This window comes from Mycetomoellerius zeteki, unplaced genomic scaffold, assembly GCF_001594055.1.
Source record: "Mycetomoellerius zeteki isolate Tzet28-1 unplaced genomic scaffold, Tzet1.0 scaffold128, whole genome shotgun sequence".
NCBI lineage: Eukaryota > Metazoa > Arthropoda > Insecta > Hymenoptera > Formicidae > Mycetomoellerius > Mycetomoellerius zeteki.
The window spans coordinates 401155-424626 of NW_017256212.1; the positions used below are offsets into that span (position 1 = coordinate 401155).

General features: G+C 41.3%; 1 protein-coding gene across 1 annotated transcript in view; it reads left to right on the forward strand.

The window, feature by feature from the left end:
* The window catches only part of LOC108731431 (uncharacterized), a 102401-nt gene that overhangs the window by 9006 nt on the left and 69923 nt on the right, over window positions 1-23472 (forward strand). The window contains exon 2 of the mRNA XM_018461764.1: window positions 9305-9419. Coding sequence (XP_018317266.1) covers window positions 9305-9419 — 115 coding nt within the window. The remainder of the gene's footprint in view (window positions 1-9304; window positions 9420-23472) is intronic.

Here is a 23472-nt window from a genome sequence, read left to right on the forward strand (position 1 = left end):
TTCTGAAATACTCTATATACGTTGACTCACGTCACGCCCTTCAATTATCATGCAGCCTATCGCGCTGTTAGACTTCCGCATACAATTACTTAGTAGAGCCCGTAGTCATGTAAAGATATCCGAGAACGTAGATAGCTAGTTCTGATGATTCGTTGAAACAGCAAATTGAGCTACTATCCTCTCTGTACAAGCCAAACTTAATGTTATATGAGTAATTAAACAGAATGTGCAACAGGCCGTGTGCGATTTATAATTTCCAATAAAAGCCTGATGCTTTAGTTAAATTTTCTGTGGCCGCTGATCTCGTTGTATAAAACAGAAAAACTAAATATCACTTTATGATATCGATTAAATTATAAATCCGCATAATCCCACATTACCGCACACCTCTAATTGCCATCAATAATTATCGCATACCTGTCAGTGCCCGGAAACGTTGTTAAAATAATGTTTAAACTGCACGCTTTAATTACGTTGCTACCTGTTGCTGCCTGATTGCAAAATAAATATTTATTTGTTTGAATATTAATCTGTTATCTGTGCATTGCGCTTGGGTATTATGAGGAAAAATATTCTTGGCTGTGCATCAAAAAGAGAATTCGATACCATCGACCTCCCTTTAAACCACTTTAAACCAATCGCCACGCGGATATATCAGTTCGCCGCAGTGTTACCTGTTTATTGTATTTAAAATACAATGCAAATTTTATCTGCTTAATGAAGCGGACGTAAACGCGGTGTTTCGCGCGTCCGCGATTCCAATCCTGATTTTTTACATAGGGAAAGTCGTTTCTATATTTATCTCCTTATCTCTTATATCGACACTTTTGTAAGATGATATGTTATTATCGTAATTGAAGATAGGATTGTGACTGTTTCTTATCAATTGCAGAATTATCTTAATGTTACCTGTAGGTAACGAGCTAAGATGACCAGTAAAACTGTTACACGTGGCAAACGGTTGGTTCATTTTGCAAGATAAGAAATAACCGACTCGGGATCATGCGTGCAAGACGGTCGGTTGAGAGAATCTACCATGCGTTAAAGGTACGAAGGAGTAAGCACGATGCGTGTCCGTCTAGTCTTGGCATGGGGTGCACCTGTAGGGGGCCCTCAAGGAAGTAAGACCCCATATGCACGAGTGCTTACTCACCGTAGCGAAGACGTTGGCGAAAGTTAGGTGCACCCTTTTAAAGAGCCGGATATCCTTTTGTGGCGCTAAACCGCCAGTCTTTTAACAGTTTCAACGGCTATTTTCACACGTGATTATTGCGCGATTGTAACGATTTTATGAGATGTTTCGCAGCGGGAGATCTAAAAACTAAATCGGATTGAAAAGATATAAATGTTGATAAAAATAGTCTCTGTCTCCGAGCTTCTATCTTTTACTTTTAAGAGAAGAGATTTTTCTTAAATTTTTCACAAAATTCTACACGTATTTGACTGTACAAATTGTGATGCAAGTCTACGGAAAACAGAAAATGTGACGAAGGGTATTTGCCTGAATGTTACAGAGTGCTTTGTATCTGTGCATCGCTCGACGATTTTCGTTGTACGTTATTTAGGTACAAGTGTACGAAGCAAAGCCTAATGCATCTACGACGTAGAGGCTAGCAATTTCTGAACGAACGTAACGTGAGCAAGTTCCCAGGAGCGACAATCGGTCGTCATAGTTACCGGATTTGTCCGTTGTCCCCGCGCTGGGAAGCGTACCTTCAATCTGCATTGTTAAGATCGCGGACGCGCGGACGTCAATAAGTGCCGCCACTTACGGATGTATTCTGCGATGGTGAACGGCACACGTGTATGCGCGCGTGCCTGAGTGCGTGGAGGAACGTGTTGCGGGTTCACGCCGCGGAACCATTCGGAGAATGTGCTCGGGTAGAACGAGGCGAACGGGATTCGGACGCCATTACCGCGGACATTGTCCGGCGGAAATCATTAAACTAAAATCTAACTACGGGCTAATATAGCAAACCCGGGCCTATTCTGAAAGCTTTCATACCCAGCCGCAATTCGCTTCGGTTTAGGCCGCAAGTACGGGTCCGCGGGGACAAAGCGTAACTCGTTGCCGGAATTCCCACGGATTCGCCGACGATGATGGCACCGCGATGAAGACGACAGTGGCAAGTTTTAATGCGAATTTAATGGCTATCGGCGACATACTCGTACGCTACTCTTTGCAATTTTAACTTCGTACATGTTGCATTGCGCTACGACTGATGGATACGCGTTATTTCCATATCTTTGTTATATGAAAATTCGAATTGCATACTTATAGATTGAAAATCAATGTAATTCCAGACCCAGTGTATTCTAGTATCGCCTATATATTACAATAGTTACAAGCCCCGACAGCGATACACAGTTAATGTTTAGAGATACGGTCCAATCAATTGGATACACTAAAACTCAAATGCGACTACTAATATCGCTGCGTAAATGGCATCTAATTCATTCTGTATTATGCTTTGAACTTAATCAATCTTACCTTTTTATCTATATATAGTAGTTATCCTAAGAATTTCAATTTACTTCTGCTCGATGCTTCCTGTGAACTGCCACAGCATATCGACGAATAGGAGATCTGTAAAAGAAAAGAGGAAAAAATTGTCAAAATAAGTGAAAGCATTACGAGTGAAAGTGATCGAGCAAGGTGAAACGAGCGGAAGTAGCCGGTCATCCGACGTACGCATGTAGCTCGGAACGAGTTTAAATAACAATTTCGCGGGAGAAAATGAGCCATCAAAAACAATGCGACAGTTAAAAGGTTTAATTCGAATGGTCAAAGGTGGAGAAGCGGAGCGACTCTGACTGCAGTCCAGGACCGAGGGAAAGCGAGAAGCAGAAGAGTAGAGGAGTACGGTGGCCGCAGGGGGAGGAGGAGAGGGTTACGGAGGATGAGAAAAAGAGGGTAGCGGTCGGAGGGAAGGGGTGCACGAAGTTGAACCGAGGTACCTTTCAGTACCGACGTAGCCGACCTTCGTGCAAACGTACGGTACGCTTGTACTTGTATGCCGGCGAATTATTATGGTGAAACGAGTACGAAAGCACCCCAATATCCTCCGTCGGCGGTGCGGCCACGAATCCATCGTACATATATACGTTTCAACGCGCGCCTTGCTTGTATACGCGCGTACACGCGTTTGGCTGTGGTATATCATTGAGTATGAAGTTGCTGGCCGGGTAGGAATGCTAATACCGTGGCTGTCACCGGCAGCAGCGGGTTCACCAATCCGTCTGTCCGTCTGTATGTTTGTCCGGCATCGAGTTAGACTTTTCCGTACAGACTCGAACGATAGTTCGGGATCGCATCAGTTCGTCAGTTTGATGCAAATCGCGATCGCACATTATCTAGTTAGCGTCAAAATGGTAGCACTATTGTTCAAGAATATGAAGTACTTTTCATATTCCTCATGCTTGAATAGCAACGATAGAATATTTAGAGTTTTATCGACCATGTTCTCTTTCAGCAGTCTGCTGAATTCCTCGACCAGACGCGATGTATTTTCAAGGAAAAGTCGGTATCACTGCTTTCGAGATTTCTTTTGCAAATTTTGTGCCGGAATAAAAACGAAAGAACAAGTTGTACAACGGTCGGAATATCGTAATTTAATTTAAGAGAAATTTTTTTGTCTTTGATAAAAAGGAAGATATTAAGACACAAGAGTCGTTTTATCATTAAATCGACAACGTGAATGACTGCACGATAAGCCAGTTTAAGGTTTCCCGGCTGCACCTGTTTACGACAACACGCATTCGATAATTGGAATCGAATATGTCAGTCGCTCAGTTCTAGCGGATCACGCACATGCACATTACAACTTGATGGAGTAGGATGGACGAAAAGACTGACTCTAGGGAGTCGATGCCATTGATCTGCTCGATCTATGGAAGCTGGACGCTCGCAAATCAACCATCACACACTCGCGCATGTATTCGGTTTTGTATACATGCGTGCACATGCTTCTTGTCATTGGCTTTAGTATATATTCATGTGCGAAACAAGGCATAAGTCGGTATCGAATAATTTGACAGAGAATGTTTTTCTCGGATTTTACAAAATATCTTATAAAATTGCACGAAATAAATTCCATGTCATACTGTATATAAAATCATATACGTGTTCTCTATGAGTTTGATACGGTATTTAAATCCTGCATTTAATCCTGTCTGAAGATCAAATGAAACTTGATTAGTAATCGTATCTTTTATAAGAAGCTGTTCTATACTTTTAAGATTTGGTATCGCAATTCTTATTGCTTTACAAGCGTAATTCCGACCACACGTATTCAGACATCGAAGATCGATTTGGTGGCCGTGACATAACTCACTAAACAAAACGAACGCGCAACGCGGCAAACGGTGGTTGACAAAAAACAAAAGCAAAAGCCAGAAAAAATAGAGTGAGAGGGAAGAGAGTTAGGCGACGAGAAAGAGAAAACTAGTGTGAAAAGAAGCAGTAAGAGAGACTGGGACATTTCGATAGACATAGCGAGTGGTAGAAAGAGAAAGAGAGTGAAAGAGATCGACTGAGAGAGAGAGAAGCAAAACGCGCGTAGAAAAATGAGAGAGAGAGAGAGAGAGAGAGAGAGAGAGAGAGAGAGAGGATGCAAGAGTAGGAACACCACGCGCGAGTAGCGAAAGCTGCGCAAAAAAACCGCAACGCGAAATCCGGACGCCCCGGAAAAAAGGGGCAAAAAGCCAGAAAAAAATAGTGGAACGCTCAACCCCGCCGGCGCACCCCCTCGCCATCCGAAGGTCCGATGGGGGAAATGAAATCGACAGGGCGTCCACCTATCGGTCCGATGCCACGTACACAATCCAGCGCTTGCATGTAGCATCCTCAACACATGTCGGCGGATTGCTTTGTCCACGTGCATTACGATACACCAGAGCGAACGCCCCCGCTGAGCACACACATTTACGCGTTCTCTCTTTCTCTCTCTCTCTCTCTCTCTCTTTCTTTCTCTCTCGCGCGCGTTCCAGCCGATCCATGCTGGTGTGTTGACGGCGCGTGTGTACCCCGACATAACTAAACAAGCAACAAGTGACCTTAAAATCTACGAATAAAAATACCGGCCACACTGATCGGATATCGTGCGCAGCTGCAACAGAGGCGCGAAGGGGTGAAACTGGGTGAGGGGTGCGCATCGCCGCGCCAAGGAAGCTCGAGTAATTGCGCGCAACTGGAATGCAAACATTATGATTATATTGAGAAAAATAAGACAGAGGGAGAGAGAGGGAGAGAGAAAAAAGAAAGTAGCGGCAAGGTGCGTCGTGGAAAAATGTATCGTGGATTAAAAGTGAACGCGGCTGTTCTGATTGTAACCGGTCCGTTCTTTACTTATTCTCTTCTTTTGTCAAATATAAACGCGATTATTACAGCAGGTTAACGAGCGCGCGCTGCCCAGCTCGATTTCCTCGTTAATACACGCTAAAATACTGAATGCGGAAAAGCCTGTTAATGCATTCCGACTTTTTCGTAGAGATTCGTTGTTTTAATTGATGCGTAAAGCGCATTGGGATGCAACAAATAATTTCACGGCATTAGAGGAAGTATTATTGTAGGATTGACGGAATAAGACGATAAAGAACTATTCATTGATTCCAAACTAAATTAAAAAATTTATCGCAATCGTATTTCTCGTATATTTTTATCAATCACTAAAGTAGTAAAGTTCAACAAAATTGACTTATGAAAATATCTAATAAAAAAAAAAGATTTTACTTCGTATATTATATACTAATAATCGTTCTTATATTAGATTTGAATAATTGTTCTTAGTTCGTAATTTCAGTCAGACTAAAGACACGTAAGATATAATTGCTACGGTTCTCACTTTTCCGCACTTGCTGCTGCAATTATTAACGTTGCGCTGAGAGAAAAAGTAGACGTGGTCTTCGTAAAGAGGGCGAGTTTCTTCTCGCAGCACTAGTATAGTAAGAAGCAACAAGTGACCTTAAAAACTGCGGAGATAAAAATACTGGCGGTTGATCGAGAGTTTTGCACGCCGCCGCTGAGCCAGCGGTAGATTGGGGTATGATTGGGTAAGTGGGCTTTTCGGGGTTGGAGTTAAACGGGGCGGAGGAGGGAGTGTGTAAAAAGTGGTATAACACTGAGACGCAGGTCTGAACCGAGCACACTGTTTCGTAGTTTGGCCCGTTTATTCGCATATAGTCATATCGTGCTATCGATGAAAATACCTCTCTGTTACTGGAAAATCGCTTTTAGTATGTTGAACCTTTGAGGAAAATATGTCGTTTGTAGTCAATAATTTTAGCTTAAACGATTGTAGTTCCGACTATACAGTAAACAAAAAAAAAAATAAAATTAAACATTGTCAGAAAACCGTTATGTTCTCTCGCGTTTTCATGGGCTTTTCATTTTTGACGTTAATTTTGATATTTGATATGCATCGTAACATGCGAGGAAACGCAAGAAAAAACTTTTGACTCTTAATTAGAGATATTATTCCAAACTTTTCATTATTTACGTTTGACGAATAATTATACTCGGTGGATAATCATGCTTTAACATGATATATAAAATAGCGCTGATTATTTAAATATTTCAATTAACATAACGATTAACTTTCATCTACAAGTTAAGAAATATTGTATGAAAATTATAAAAAATTCTTCAAAAGTAACCAATTTCAATTATGTCGAGCTAACGTAGCAAATATGAAAGGACTAGAGCGCAGTGCGCGATCATTAGAGCAAAGGTGATAGATTTCAACCCCTTTTCTCGTTAGTTCCGCCGGCGACCGCCTAAGCAGGAGCTCGCCACTGTCCAGCAACCCTTTCACTACCACACGCCGTTCTCAACCCCTTAGTACGCACGTACAGGCATCTACAGACTCGCGGCGATTTTTCTTCGGCGTACTACTACAACCTCGCCGCCGGCGCTTCTCACCACCACAAACACGGCGCCCCATCGCGCGCAATACAGACGGCGAGGTTGCGCGTGTCCTCGTTTCGCGTATCGAAAGGGTACCGGAGTCTCTCTTTTGCCGGCGATCGCGCATGACCGAGCACGCTCGCCGTCTCGCTCGCACCTCTTCCGTCCTGACCGACTAAATTATAGGTCCGCTCGCTTGTTTATTCACGCTTAATTACACGAGAGCCTCGCGATGCTCCGTAACGTACGCGTTGCAGTTGAGAGAAAAGAAAAAAAGAATCTCGATCGATGTAACATCGAGCGTTTCTCGAGCAATCCCGTATGTTAAGCTATATACGTTCCTCTTTCGAAAAGAATACTCGATCCTCAAGCTCGATCTTTTGTACGCGACTGAGAGACGAGAGGGGAAGAGCTTTAAGGAGATTCTCTCCTCCAAATTCTGAGTCTCTAACTTTCATACGAAATCCTCGGGTCGAAGGTGAGTGTTCGAGATATCTCACCGATACGCGTGTACGCGTATACCGAACGCACACCGTCGCCTCGGAAATACCGATGTTACACCTCGTGGTATCCGCATGGCTCACACGTACGCAGCGAGTCGTCAGTGTGATAAAACGCGGTCGCTCTCTCGCACCTGTCCTCGCCGCGTCTGTCTCTCTCTTCCTTCGTGTATACCTTCGTAGAGGGTCGGTGGTCAGCTTGCAGCGGGAGGCTTCTCTTTCTCCCTTTCTCTTTCGCGCTCCCTCCGCCGTCTCCGCCGTTTCCGTCTGCGTTGTACTACCCCTCCGGCGCGCAGAGCTTTCCTCTCTTCTCCGCAGCCTCCAAAAGCTCCGTCTTCCTCCTACGATCGCTGTCCGGCGCGTCTCGAACGAGTTCGGTGGCGCTCGTATCGTTCGTCGGCGCGTCCTTGTCGCACTCGAGCCCTCGGGAAAAGAGAAACGGCGCGTCCCGTCTCTCTTCTTCATACGCGGCTCGCTCGCCCTGCCGACCCCTGCCCACCCAGTACGTCTACCAACGATGATTCCGTCGCGAGCTTACACGATCGGGATCTTCCTCGTCGCACCGCCGATTCTCCCGTTGCTATCGTCCTCCTCGAGACTCGTTCAGGAGCGCTGACGAGGCCATCGTCACCCGGGGTAAGACGTTACGTTTGGATATCTTTCTGATTGAAAATCGAATAACATCATTCGAATAGCATTCCAATCTTAAGATTTCAAACATATTCCTCGTATTAGAGATAAGTATAAGATAGCGCGATTACATTTAACTACGCCGTTTATGCTACGTAGTATTGTTTGAAGTAGATCTGGAATGAATTTCGTTATATATCGAACGTCACGTCATATATCGAACATCTCAATCTCGTTCGATTTTAGCGCTTCTTCGGCGCGAATACTGAGGTGAATCGCAGTTAACGCAACTTGGGCTCCCACGCGAAAAAAACGCATGATCGCGCAGACCTTAAATAAGTTACGGGCGGGCAGTACGGCATAGCGTTAATCGACGTAAACGGCGTCTCGCATAAATCTTCAATTTTACCGCTCCGGGCGGTCGGGTTCCCGCGTAGAGCCAGCGCCAAGGGGCGGTCCTGCTCCCGCGGCACTTTTCTCCGTCCCTCTGCCCGGCGCGGCGCGGCGCGCGAGCCGTATCTCGCACGTACACCAGCAATCCCCGCGTCAACCCTTCGCCGGCAACCCTCCGCGCGCCCGTCCATCCGTCGGTCCGTCCACCCGTTCGCTCGCTTCGCCGGTCCTTCTCTTCGGTCGGCGCGGATCTTCTTTCTCTCGTTCGTTTCCCACCGCCTGCCGCCGATCTCACGCCGACGATGCGCCGTCCTCGTTCCTCGTACTGCCCGCCTAGGAGAAGCAACGACGGAGCTTGCGAGAACGCGCGGTAGAGGCGCCACCGTACGGGGCAAAGTGGCCAAGAGGGGCCACCGGCTTGCTCCGCCGCTGGCCGGCGCGCGTAGTTCTCTCCCTTCGGCTTACAGCATCCGCCGGAGCTTCTCCTCTCTCCGCCTACGCGGTGCGAGTGTGCCGTGTGCGCCAGTGCGCCCGCAAGCCCGAAAGTTCGCGCTCCGCCACGCAGCCCAAGCTCTCTCTACCCGCGCGCTGATCGGCCACGTTCGTCAGGCCGGGAGCCCCCACGTAAAAAGAGGCACCGGGGCCGCGCGCGCGAGCCGAGGAAAAGGACGAGAAAAGGAACGATTTGTTTAACATATATTTAGAAATAAAAAAGAAAAGTTCGGTTCTCACTTTTTTTTTCTTAAGTAAAAACGGAAAGTTTCGCGACGAAGAAAAAGAAAGGGAAGCAAAGGTGCCGGGGAAGGACTTGTTAACGACGCGGCTCGACTTAGTAGATACTGTGATGTTAAAAGCTCGCCCGAGAGCTTGCAGTGAGAGAGGATCGAAGAAGATCGTCAACCTGCCGGCTTCGAGTGCGCCGATGTTGTGAACATCTTCTTACCCGTCCTCGTCCTCCGAACTTGTCTCCTTGGGATCGGCGCGACAAACAGGTGAGTGCGACAATCGGCGAGCGAAGGGAGACGTCATGCACCTTCCTCGCTCACTTTTCATTTTTTTCGTTCCACGCGTCGTTTCGAGTTTCGCGCAACGACCCTCTTCTCTTGATCGCACGCGGAGCAATCGTATGATCCTTCCGGCTGTTAATCGTTCTCGCTATCTCGAGTCTCGATCGCGTGGATTATTTTCGCGAAAATTAAGATGTCGAAACTTTAGCTCAAATAAAAAAGAAAACTACGAAGGTTATTGAATTTCTCGCCACGCCAAACGGATTATTCTTTTATCTTATGATTTCTTTTCATTTTATGATCCAAATTATGATTTTCTCTTTTATTATATGCCCTATTTTGACATAAGACGTGATGTAAGAGACATAAAAACAACAAAAGGAAAAACGAAAAGTTCCCGCGAAAAGTGGAGATAAATAGAGACGCGCGTTGACTTTTTTCGCGTCTCGGCAAAACGAAAACAAACGGAAGGCTGTGTTCTAAAACGGAGCCCATGCGAACGCGATTTTATACACAATTAAGCAACCCTTGTGACAGTACTTACTTTCTTTCAGTAGAGGGATACGTTGCTCGAGAAACGGTGCGTCTTTCGCTAGTGAAACACTCGCTTATTTTCCTCACGGTGTCTGACTACGCGGGCCGTTTCCCCTTAAGCTAACTATACTCCGCGCGAAGGAGGCATTTCTGATCGTGTGGTGATGTTGACGGTGACGGGTGTGATGTGCTGGTGCTAAATGTGCTCGCGTTAAGAAACGACTGTAAAAGAAATTCGTAAAAAAAGAACAGCAGCGACGAAACAATCACCGAGTGACAACAAGATCATGCGAGAGATCCGTGTCTCTTTGATCGTGGTGCTTCTGACTAATGAAATAAAAACGATCGTGCGATTGATAAGTAAAAAACATTGTGCAATGTAATCGCGCTAATAATAAATAATTGAACAGCTTTTTATTGAAATGGACGCGCTAAGATATTTAGGTATCGAATATCTCAATGATCTAATCGCGTTCGAGATGTTAAATCGCTACTAAAGTTTGCGATATTCTGTGATATCACTTTGTGCGATGTTCTGTCTATAATTGAAAAAAGAATACGAGTGTAAAAATGTGTTTTATTATTATATAAAATAACGTTACGAATTTTTCTTTAAATTATAATGAGAATAAGTATAACGAATCCGATATAATATCTAAATAATTCGGCTATAGAGAAAAAGACGTGTTATAATTACGTGATAAACTTAAATTTCTACGTAAAAATCATATTGCTAGAAATATTGAGCACAAGTGTTTCAATAAGTAAATAAAAAATTCAGTCAGTTATAAGAAATAAAATAATAAATGCGTAATAATAAATATATATTTGAGAAAAAAATCATTTTTAAACGAGCCGCGTGTAATAAATGCAATTAATTGAATTCTAAAGTACTAAAGTACTAGTAGAATTGCAACTTAACACAAAAGCATTGACGAATAAAAGAGAATTTGAAACGCGTGATAATTCGGCAAAACTTATCGGAAACATCTTTGTGACAGTAGGTATGGCCGGCTCCTGTCAGCCAGAAAAGCGGAGATGTCAAACATTGTTCCGACGGCAGCCGTTTAACCCGCGACAGGTCGGGACAGACGCAACGCGGATTCGTTTTTAAATCAATAACATAAACCTCACCGAAGCTATTCTCAAACGCGACATAAGCTGAAATGTATAAATAACCAATCATTTAGAGAATATCAATTCGCCGTAATAAATAATGCCTCGAAAAAGTCACGCTAAATCCAATTAACGCTTCGAAAGTCAACATCGTTTTTCATTACATCAAGTATTTTTATAACTATTCGAGAATACCGTGGGGAATTTTTGCATATAATTGTGAATTATATTTTTCGATTTTATAGTAAAAAGATAATCAATGGAGTAAAACTTTGGAAAAGTGAGAAAAGAATTCAGTGCTGTAATTAAATATTTCATCACTCCCTGTTTTTTGCTAAAACAGAGATTTGCACGCGAACACTGTATTTCAGGTAGCCAAAAGAGTTTTAGAAATCTTATTTTTATTGTACACTTAAAATTAATGAAGGCGATGAACGATGACGTATCCACTGGAACGTGGAACACTGTTAAGATATTATTCGGGTAGTCGTCCGTATTGAACTAAGATCACGAGAAAGAGTAATCAAGTCCAACGGAAAATCCAGTAGAACCAGTTTCGTCGGTTCAGGTATACGTTTGAAAAAAAAAGTCCGGTTTTGGAGCGAAAGGGTTTCAGTAAAGCGCGCGGCCGAACTGTTTTGCTGTTGGAATGCCGCGTGCAGTTAGCGGTTCGATCGATGGTCGCGTATAAACAGCTAATAATCAAACGAATCGTGTCATAAACAATCCCCACGGTAGGGGCGGTAGGGTGGTGGTAAAAGTATAAATGAGTGTCGATCGGTAGTGGGGTGTACAGCCAGGGGTGGGGGTGGCGGCTTCGAAAAGCGCAGAAAAGCTTGACCCGCATAAAAATTTGTTTCGATACATCCGCGGCCCCACGGTTCTCTCTCTCTCTCTCTCTCTCTCCTTCCCTCTCTCTTTTTCTTTGGGACCGGAAATGTTTAGTTAATAAGAGAAGCCTATCTATTATAGTTTCTAGAATACCAGCCTGTTATGATGTTCGGAATTCGCACATCCATTAATTCGGACGAAATGTTTAATTATTACGGATTTCGAAACTCGAGTATCATCTATTTTCGGAAGATACTTTGAATTTTGATTCCTTTTAACTATAATTAGGCTCGTTATCTAAAAGCTACAACAATTTTGTCAAATTGAAATTGATATTAGTTTTTTCAAATTTCGGATAACTATAAACAATCATACCGTCGTTCTCTCAGACATCTAAATTGATACATACTGAGAGAAATGGTTGATACGTATAACCATTCATTGTGTTGATATATGACTAACAAAAACTTTCTTATTTTTTCATAAATGGTGTTGTTCTAACCAAAATTTGATTATCCCATGGTCTATTTTCTGTTTTTGCAGTAGACTGCTAGAATTCTCTTTCTCTCTTTCGATAAATATCAAACATATACCTTTCGATAAATATCAAACATGTACACTAGTTCAGCCACAGAAAACAAACCTCTAATAAAATTTTGGTTATTTTAGCCAAATTTAGAAATAAAAATTGTATTGTTTAAATTAAAATTTGGTTATTTTAACTAAATTTTGGTTAGGACAATTTTTTAATGAAAAAATAAGAAAGTTTTTGTTAGTCACATCAGCAAAATGAATTATACGTACCAAACATTTCTCTTACTGCAATCTCGTAGTCAAAGGACTGAGTGTGAAAGAACTTTCGTGATAGCATATTGTAAATCGAAGCTCATTTTCGTGTATGTTTAAATATGTATTCTTCCCTGGTAAAAATAAAAACCGGAACATAAGTATCGAATATAAGAGGAAACTAACAGAAGCGTATGAAGCTTCTAAGAGGTGAAACAACGAAATTAAAAAGAGTCATTTACGCTTCTTTTACGTTTCGTTGTTTCAATTTTTGCCTCCTAGAAGTTTTATTTCCACTTCTGTTACTCTCTCCTTACATTCGACTTACTTTCTGATTTTTATTTTTGCCAGGGACATATTTAAACATGAACTATGATTTTCAATTTTTAGACAAAATATTTGTGATTATTCGTGATGATGCTCCAAGAAGAAATTTATTATTAAGTATTCAGTCAATTCGATTATGGTGTGTAATAATATCTTTGTGCGAATTTTTAGAATTTCTTATTAATTTTATTAGGCATTGTTTTTTTTATCTTGGCTATTTTTCAATATGATTTCAAATAATATAATTCAATTGTTTTGTGGTATTTTATAAGCAACATCTTTTTTTAAATAAATTGCCGTTTGTCCAAAATTATTGTTTTACGTTGCGTAAAACTTATAAAGTTTTACCTTATTGAAATTTTGTTATTAATAGAAATGCAAAAATGAAAATGCTTTTCACCTCTTAGATACGGTTAATATTGATGATAGTAAAGATTATAATTTCATATATTTTTAATCTGTAAATTATATTTTTTAAAATTTTATTTGGGTCACATTTTAAAAATTATATTTATTTGATATAATGAAAATCTGATCAAAGACGAACTCATCTTTGGTCTGTTTTTCATCATATTTTCTATTATATTTCAATAACGGATAAGTTATTACTGTTTATCTTTGCATTTATTTGTATTTATTGATAACTAAAAGAATAATATAGTTTCTGCGAAATCTAGTTTTCTGCAAAATCTTGTTCATAATGCAATATAGTGACCCGCTTTGAAAATACAAGCGATTTTGCCAATATATTATTTATAGCAATTCTTCCATCTTCATATTTTATAAACTTCATACGTTAGCGGAATTCACATTAAGCTTATAAACAAAGATAAAAAAGTATCACAATTAGATTCTTTTTCGAAGGAAACAATTTCGCAATATAAAATAAAATCACAGATAGATTATCTATATATTAACAACAAACTGTATTTTATGTTCTTTATATTATTTTTATGCCCTCTTGTTGTTGTATCTGTATAATTTTTACATCACGTTGCAATATCTGTCACTGACATCTTTCATAGAATTCTCCGTATCTTCGTCTCAATCAACATACATATCATCGCGTGTCTAATTTTCTCTGTCTATTCTCACATAAACTTTAAAGTTCACCCGTATCTTTTTGGAACAAAACTGTTTCAATAAAGTCCTTGACAGGTATGACATTAATCTTTCACAAAAATATAGAAAATATAAAAAGTTGAACAGGAAGTCGAAAATACACACGTATCGCACCCGTCCGGGGAAGATATAATGGACCTTTATTCTTATCTCACACTAACTCTTCACTGTCACCATGTCCTAAATGAGAATTTCATCCGTCAACGAAAAATATCAGAGTATCGATGACAGTAATACACGGGATTGTAAAACTTATCCCGGAAAGAAACGCGGTGAAAGTGATCTTGTCAGTGCGTCACATCGGCGCGTGACCAGGACGGGACGTATAGTTGTCGAAGATCGATGCGTCTGAAACCGTTCAAAAAATGAAACAATATATACGGCCACCTTTCCCCCTCCGTCCTGTAAAAAACCACGAGGTCGGGCCTGTTGTTGTCTCTCGCAGTGGGAACGTCAGGGGTGGGGAATATGTGTACTCCGAGGGTGAACGGTATGATAACGTCGAACGGGTCGACACGCGATGTATCGGTCGGCGAAGAGAGGAAAAAATGGGAGGGGGAGGGGGGTTGTGAAGGTTGCCCCCGAAAGAATCGAAAGTTTCGTCGAGTCGTAGAGAGATCCGCGGAGCAGCGTGGCGAGGAGGATGGGGTGGACGGAGGAAAAGGGTTGGGGTGACTCGAGGCTGCTTGCTTGTAAGAGTCCGGTGGCACGGAGTAGGGAGATACATCGGCGGATCAGGGATAGGATGATGGGGGGAGGGGAGACGGGAAGAAGGCGCGTGTAGAGGGGATGCGAGTCGAGGGTGAGTGGGTTAACTACAAAACCCGATCGTCCGTGTTTTTATCTTAAGACGATTCTCCTCCGTAGAAGCCGTAGGAGACGAGAAGAAGGGGTTTCTCGTCTCTGGAAGGGATTCCTCGCCGTCAGGTCCGCGTTGGAGGGGTAGATACGGCGGCGGCAGCGGTAGCGGCGGCGGCGTCGGCGTCGGTAACGTGCGTCGCGAGGGGGTGTAGGAGGGGGTGGATACCCTCGGAGGCAGGAGTGCGTTTGCGCCGCCGCCGTGGAGGTGGCATCGGGTGCTAAGGGTTGCTTATTCGCCCTGGTCCCTGGCGGGGGAGGGTGGTCTCTCTCTCGTCGACGCTCACGACGGGGGTGGGGAACCCCTCGTCCCCGACTGCAGGGTTAGGGTGGTCTTTAGGTCTGTCAGTAGCAAAGCGGCGGCCTCATCATACGGAGCTGCCGGGGCTGACCAGCGAGGCCGAAATCACTTAAGACGCGTACACCTTGTAATATACCCACCGGTACAGACGCGCGCGCGCGCACCGCTAGTCCACCTACACACATACACGTACACGACACGTACACGTACACCGCATACACCGACCAACACATATACACGCAACATTCACATGAGACTACTTGCGCGCGCGCACACGTAACACACGCGCAACACACACGTACGACCGGGGGAAACGACGGCTCGCCTACACCGCACGGAACCACGATTCTACGTACATACGGAGACGTTCGGCTTACATGCACGTGCGTATACGTCCGAGGAACGCGCATACCCGCTCGCGGATATATACCTATGCCCTAAGGACACGAAGGACCAAACGTCGTGCAGCTACGGGTCCGCGAACGTGGTGCACGAGATCGTGGTGAACAGAAAGATCGCGCAGAATCTCGAGTGGTTGACGGCTGCTAGCGGTCAACGGACGGACAGTGATCATTGGTGGTGCTCGATCGTGGATAAAGCCCAACGTGACTTGCAATGATGACGAGGAAACTTGCGCGGAAGACAATGTGATCCCGCATGTTACTCTTCGTATCTACCTCGCGATTTCGCAAAATGATCGGCCGACCGGGTGAACTGTAAGTGGATTACAGTAGTGACGATCGGTTACAGTGTCCGGGCATTGTTTCATCGGTACTTCGTCGATCTTTGGATAAACATTTGTGTCCGCGTACCACGAATCCGCGTTTCTTTCTATCAATCTGTGATTATCGTTGCTCCTACGGCGCGCCGTTCGTGACTCAGTGTGACACGTGTGTTTATCTCGGGGATAATGTGGTCGCATCGTAGATAAGGTAAAGTTACGTGTCCGGTGTATATCTTATAGTGTTCGAGATGTTTCGGTGCTGTTTCATTATAGATGCGAAGCGATAAAATGATCGAGCTAGTCGCCGAATCGTTCTTGTTGCTTGTGTAACATACTTCGGATATTTCAGAGGCAGTCATTGCATATCATTATACTTGGCGATATCGAACGCGATGATAAATGTTACGAGTTTTAGCAAACAAAAGGAGTTGAAGAGAGGGAGAGAGAATCAACGGGAAGAAATAAGAAAAATGATAGAAAGGACAAAAGAATGAATCGTCGGATAGAATTTCTTTCGTGTGTTCCAGTGTTTCTTCTCCCTCGCCCGAGTTCGGAAGAGGGTCGTCGGACGTTGCGTGCTTTCGTAGCGATTGTGGGGTGTAACGCATTCGTAAATGCATTCCCATTATACGTAAGCATACTTCGTGCCACCCTGATTTAGTTTCGAGTCGCGACCGTTCGTGATTAATGATGGACGTGGCTTTAAATTAGGACGACAACGTGCTATTAAATTAGCGGATAATTTGATACAGAATATAATACGTGGTATCGATATCGCCAAGTGTCGGGATAGAATTTGATTCGGTCGAATGGCGAGATTATCGATGGGTGCAGAATGAAAATCATATTTTCGAAGCCCATCAACCTAATTTTAATACGCTATTCTTTACGAGGTGTATAAAATGATCGTATAACGCAGGTGTGCTAGGCATGCTGATTTTCGAAGCGAGTAAACGCGCCGGCGGTGTTTAAAAAACCTAGCCTTCTGGTGGGGTGATTCAGCTTGCTGAAAAGAGCCGCGATTCGTATTATCTGGTAGTGTTTAATTGAGATTTAATTGACCCCTCCATTATTCATCGCGATTGTCAATGCGCGGTTTATGCGGTGTGTACTACCAGTATTTCGCTTTCGTTCGCTCATATCATTGTTACGAAATACAATTTATGCTTTTTGCTTTTGGTTGCATTTTATTTATTTCTGTTTTCCCCACGTGTACATGCATTATCCTATGTCCCGCCTAATCGACGCTACAAACTGTTGTCGCAATGTAACTACTTGTACGATTGTACGCAAATTTACAAGGCTTCGACAGCTTGCGTGATCCCGTACGCATCCCGTATCCTTGCTAATTTATATTTTATTTTATACAGTTTACGTCATAAGGCGCATGTAACGGACAACGATTCTAAGGACCAAATCTTGATGGCGTAAGAAACTTCGTAATATATTTGCGTTGGAAATCGGATTGTGCGTCATAATCGTCACCGTCATATCATCACGACGCCCATACGAGCCTTTCGTAATCGCACGATTTTATCACACGTCATCTCCGTCGGGAGTCCACGTTTTCGTCATCGCGTTTATATCCATGTCTATTTTCTCTCGCGAAGACCATTCCGCCGATAATACATCGGTTTTACTATTCAACTAATCGGTATTTTCTGACTTTTATTTTGGGCAATCTTAAACCGTTGGCTCAATGTGCTTCATTTGGATATGAATTTTTCAAAAAATCAATTTAAAGTTCGTGAACCTCGAGATTCGTGATGCAAATGCGATGCTGGCCAAGATGTAAAACTAAAGAATATCGCTCATGAATGCATCACTGAAAGATTACCGATGTTTCAACTGGTCTTCATATTTGTGGATTTTCGAGGAATTATGTCTGATATCTCGTTTTCTCATTTCGCAAACTAAGCAATAAATAGAAATCGTCCTCCACGATATCCGTGCGAACATTTGCTTAACAATTTCACAAGAACGGATATAGATAGCGACATGGAGCCCGTTTTCTACCAAGTAGATCGTAATAAAGTTTCAAATATAATTACTTTGCTAACCGAAGGAAAGATTGATTTGTTACGGTAAGATTAAATAATTATTATTTGAGTTGTGCTCGAGTAATAAGTACAATGAATTACTAATCATCTCCTTAAAGTATCGCTTGAGAATTATTAACGTTTTTCTTTTTCGCGAAATATTTCTTTCGCGGTATAAATTTGAAGCAACGAGTTATATTTATTATAGATGTTAATTATTTTTCATAACATTAATTTAATATGTTATATCCATCATTATCATAACATCATTGATAAAACTTAATCAATTTTTGTAGTGTATTCTAGAAATGAATCAGAATATGTCATTAGTATATAGGTTTTCATCGGCAAACACTTTCCATGTCCATTAAAAAAAACAGGAGAAAAGATTTTGTGTCAATTCTAACGTATTTCTATTTGTAAGAAAACATTGTACTAAAAGCAGTATTGCATCGCGAATGCATCTTAATACAGATTATCTAACAGAACAAGATAGATATTGAGCGCACGAATAAGGATGCTTTTACGGTCCATTAGCTGTGTCAAACTTTATTGTATTTCTAAAATTGTCCACGCTTTCGTGTCGTTTATAAAGAATGTCTCTTAAAAAAGAGTTCAGTACTACTTTTCGATTTCTTCGGACACTAAACAAGATTATATTCATTTAAACTGACTAGTTCGCCGTTGACTCGGCAATAAATTAAAATCTCATTGGATATCTTTCGGTTATCGAAAAATAAGTTAAGTAAATGTATCATAGAAAGTCTATACATATACGTATCTATATATAGATCAATACAATTGAATGAAGTTAATTTTGATATGAAATTAATTTCGAAAGAAGAAATTACGAATGCAGTAGATTTCATCGTACAGATCAAATTCTAGACTTGGATTCTGAAGAAGTAGTGAAACATATCCGATTTGTACAATGCAAAGAGATTCGTCGAAAACTATCGACTCGCGAAAAAAGTTTCGGCCACACTTCGTACAATTCTTTGATCCTTCGCCAAGAGGTTCAAGAGGCCTTTGACCTATAATCAACGAACGTGTCGAACAATACGGGGCAGCTGTCACTGTCCCTGTCTCTGTCGCTGTCGCCCGTTATCAACATCTGCCTCGTAAAGCAGAGTAGTAAGTGTGGACACCGACACACGACTACGCACAAGCATACGTACATGTACGCATCCCGCGTCTGTAATCTACAAACAGCTTCGAATTCCGAGTTTCACGCTTATCGCGCGCGAGTTCTCCTTCCAATATTTGTTCGCGGCGAAAGGAGGATCGAGTGACTTTTATCAAATGGCCGTATTGTCGTCGAAAGAATGGACGTCGCTTTCCCACACGACGCGTTCCTTAACAACCTCCACGGATTCGTTAACGGCCGATAAAATACGAGTATCACGCATTGACACTTTTGCACATTAGCGCGACGTCGGCGATTTTGACAGCGAAGCTCTATGTTTCGATATGTTCGTGCATCGAAGTTGCTTGGGATAAGACACAATACATTTCCATTACTAAAGCATCTTTATAACTGCGACATGTATACCGACAACGCAATTATAACTTTGATGTCTACAATTGAAAGCAAAAAAAAACCATTTCTCGTGTGCTATGAGAGAAATCAATTTTACATACGCAGAAAGGGTGGAAACAGCTTGCTTGATTAGCTTACTTGCTTGACAGCGGGGTTGATCGAACGGGATTAAAGTTCGCATCTCCATTACAGACAATCTTAGTGTTACTCAATCTCGGTGTTCCGGTTCTTAATTAATTTTGCTAAAGTTAATTTACAGCGGGGATAAAAGCAGATTTCCGATGTACCGAATCGCATAACTTTTTCTCGGTTAGGGAGACTTAAGCCCTGACGACAGAAAGCTCGGCTATTTGATTTAATGAAATCTCTGGATTACGCAATTACGAATCCGGTGGGGCCTACCGGATCTCAAAGTTTGCATCGTTCTTGCTCGCGAAACTTGCGGTATGTCTCGATTTTCAGGAGTTTACGCTTCGCTTTGAGATACATCTAGAGCTGTCATGCAAATATGATGCGCGCTGGCACTTTCGTATCGTTCATGTAAGATTACGGCGTATCTAGGGAAATCATTTATTCCTCGAATCGAATGCACTTGAGATGTACGTATCTTTAAAAGTTACAGAAATGTCAAAACCTAAGTAATATTCCGCGCGAATAAGATCTATAATATACATGATGGAAAAGTGTTAAATGTAAATTTATAATTGTAATCGAATGCAGAGATACATTTCATGCAAACAGATAAATAATATAAAAAACTATCTATGAGAGATGAAAAAAGGTAATTTAACTTAATAAATATATAACTTAATAAGTATATAATGAATAAGTGTAATTATAGCTATTAGCGATATCGTGCTTCAAACATTTCAATTTTATCTCTTTCAGAAATACAATCTATACAAAAACAAAATAAGTAAAATTACCTCGAGTAATGAATTCTATTATATATTTCGCGCACTCCCGCTAAATAAAAAAATGACATTCGTTTTTCGAACTGATAGGAGTGGATTGTCATCGCGCGGGCTTAATCGCCCGCGTCATTAACGTACATCGCATGTAGACGAAGAGCTCTGATTACATAGCGTTCCCCAACTGGAGCGTGATACTCGAGGATCGTTCGAGGATCGTTCGAGAATCGAACTAGCTGCATCCGAAGCGTGGAACGAGCGATTGGGCTGAGATCCAAACAAGTCTGCATGCTATCATTGCTTTAGGAGTCTCACGGGTCTTCATTATGGATCATGTCTCGGCAAGTGTTGGGAATAACGTTGTTTAAGCGTTCCCAAACGGTGGCCGTTGTCAGAAATCCACCAAGTTTCGGACTGCCACTTGCTGTGATGCGTTAAGACGCGCCGTCGTTGTCGTTAGCTTTATGCGACGCGAGACGAAAACTTTTGTCAGGTCTGAATTGTCGAGCCTAATCTCCCAGGACACGCGCGGGCGAGAAATGAACGAGGTAGAATGCGTGTGAATGAAGTTCACGAAGTTTCGACTTTGCGGAGAAATCTTCCAAGTGTAAAGAGACACTTGGAAGAAAGAGCTTTGATCTAATCGGACTGTGCGATTTGTGGTGAATCACGGAGGGAAGAAAACTTTCGTGATCGATCTATGTTTAAGCAAAAAAGTAGCGTCACTTCTCGTGAAAAGAACGCGGCGACGAAAACAATGTCGAATAAGCGACACAGGCAAAATAACGAGCAATAAAATTGCACGGAAAGTAACTCTCTTCACGCTTTGTAAAGATTTGGAAACACGGGGCAGACTTTTATGGTCTCTGCGAAGGAGGAACTGTTCCTTCGCGAGAACGCCGTTCCTGAGCTCGTTGAAACAAATGTAGCCGAATGCCGGCCTATTTGCATACTCATTGTGCTGTAAGTACTTCACCCTAACGGCGGTGGTTGGTAGATCTCATAGCAAAACGGGATACACTGGTGTGAGGTCTCGAAAGCTCGGTGAAAATCGTTAATACCGGCCAAGAATGTAGTGTCCAAAATTACATAAAATTTCGCGTTACACACATGCATATATGTATACACACACACACACACACACACACACACACACATATATATACACATAAATATATTCTTCTAAAAATTATATTCAGTTATTTCGAAAAATCATTTTTATTATTTTATTGATTTACTATGAGTCTTTTTCCCGTTCCGAGAGTTTAGATAGATGTGACTTAATATAAAAAATAAATATTTTATTTATAAAATAATAAAATTTACAGCTCGTTGGTTTAAAATCGATATGAGTACAAGCAATATCAATGCGAGTCAAAATACCGATGTTGTGGAGCGCAATTCTTTTATTAAAACAATTAATGTCCCGGAATATTTCGATCATTGCGGTCATCTTTAGTTGTACAGTTTTTCTTTCATTAATAAATGATGATTTAGAAGTAGATAAATAGATAATTAAATTAGGATTGTATTATTAGATCATATTATACATTGATTGATATGGTTTTTTATTTCCTCGCGTTCCTTAAGTTTTTTATTAAGATACTTTCTATCGATTTACTTTTATCGTTTTACTTTATAAGGCATTAGAAAGCCATGAGAGCCTACTCAAATTTTTCCAGAGTTTTAAATCTAATGTAATATTATTAGCTATAAAGCTAGTATATTTCGATTATTTTTACAGCTTTTTACAGCTTTGATAGTACACATTCGACTTCATTCCGAAATATTTTGAAAAGTTACACATTATAATAATCAGAATTTCTGTACGTCACGATTGTTTTAGTATTATTACATTTACAAGATTGGTTCGTATGTTATGTCTTATTTTATAGCGAATCTCTGAAAATATAATACGCAAGCATTTCTCTTTTTAATTTTTGAACGTGATCTCACGCGATTTTTCCATTGCTGTAAAAACAATATATTATAAATTTTGGTAATAATTTAAATCAAGAATCAACATTTTGTCTCGCACTGATCTTACCTGTGTGCAAATCATTTTATTTATAGGTTTGTTCACGTTGTTTGAAATTTCAAAAAAATGTTGCACTTAAAATAAGGTAAATATATATTTCAGAATATATATATTCATTTTCTCTACATGGAGAAAAATGGTTGGTTGAATTAACTGGAATTCTGGTGGAAAATGAACGATGCAAAATTCTTGTTAAATTTACCAAATTTCTGGTTAAATCTATTAAAATTTTAGTTGAGGTAATTAACATTCAGAATTTTCTTGGTTAAATCTATTAGGATTTTAATAGATTTAGGTAATCAGAATTCTAGATCGTACATTTTTCAGAATTCTACTTAATTCAATTGAATATTTTTCTCCGCGAAAAGAGAGAAAACGAAGATTTTAAGTACAAAAAGTGCAAACAATGTTAATAGACCTTACAAGTATGTGTGTGCGTGTGTATGTGTGTGTATACGAAGCCAAATCACGAAAGATAGTAACACATTTCTGCGGCTATATCTCCGATTGTAAGTACACTAATAATAATTTCCGTCATCTCGCGGTCGACCTTATCAAAGAAACACTGAGGAATTCCCCTTTAAATTTTTCTAATTTCTTGCAACATTGCGGATTAAGGTCTAACCGCAAAACCGCGAACAATTTTAAGGACAATGCATGCGGAAGATACTGCATCATCGAGAACGTTTTGCAATCACTTGCGGTGAGATATATGTCCGCGTGCTATTGCACTGATACAATTAAACCGCGAAACGCACGAGCTGATTAGAAATACGTTATTATTAGCATTGAAAGTAGAATATAACGTAAATTGTCTCATGTAACTATTATATATATATATATATATATACGAGGGTCGTCTGAAAAGTTTTGAGCCTAACATAGAAACAAGTAATTTTTCGGTCAAATTC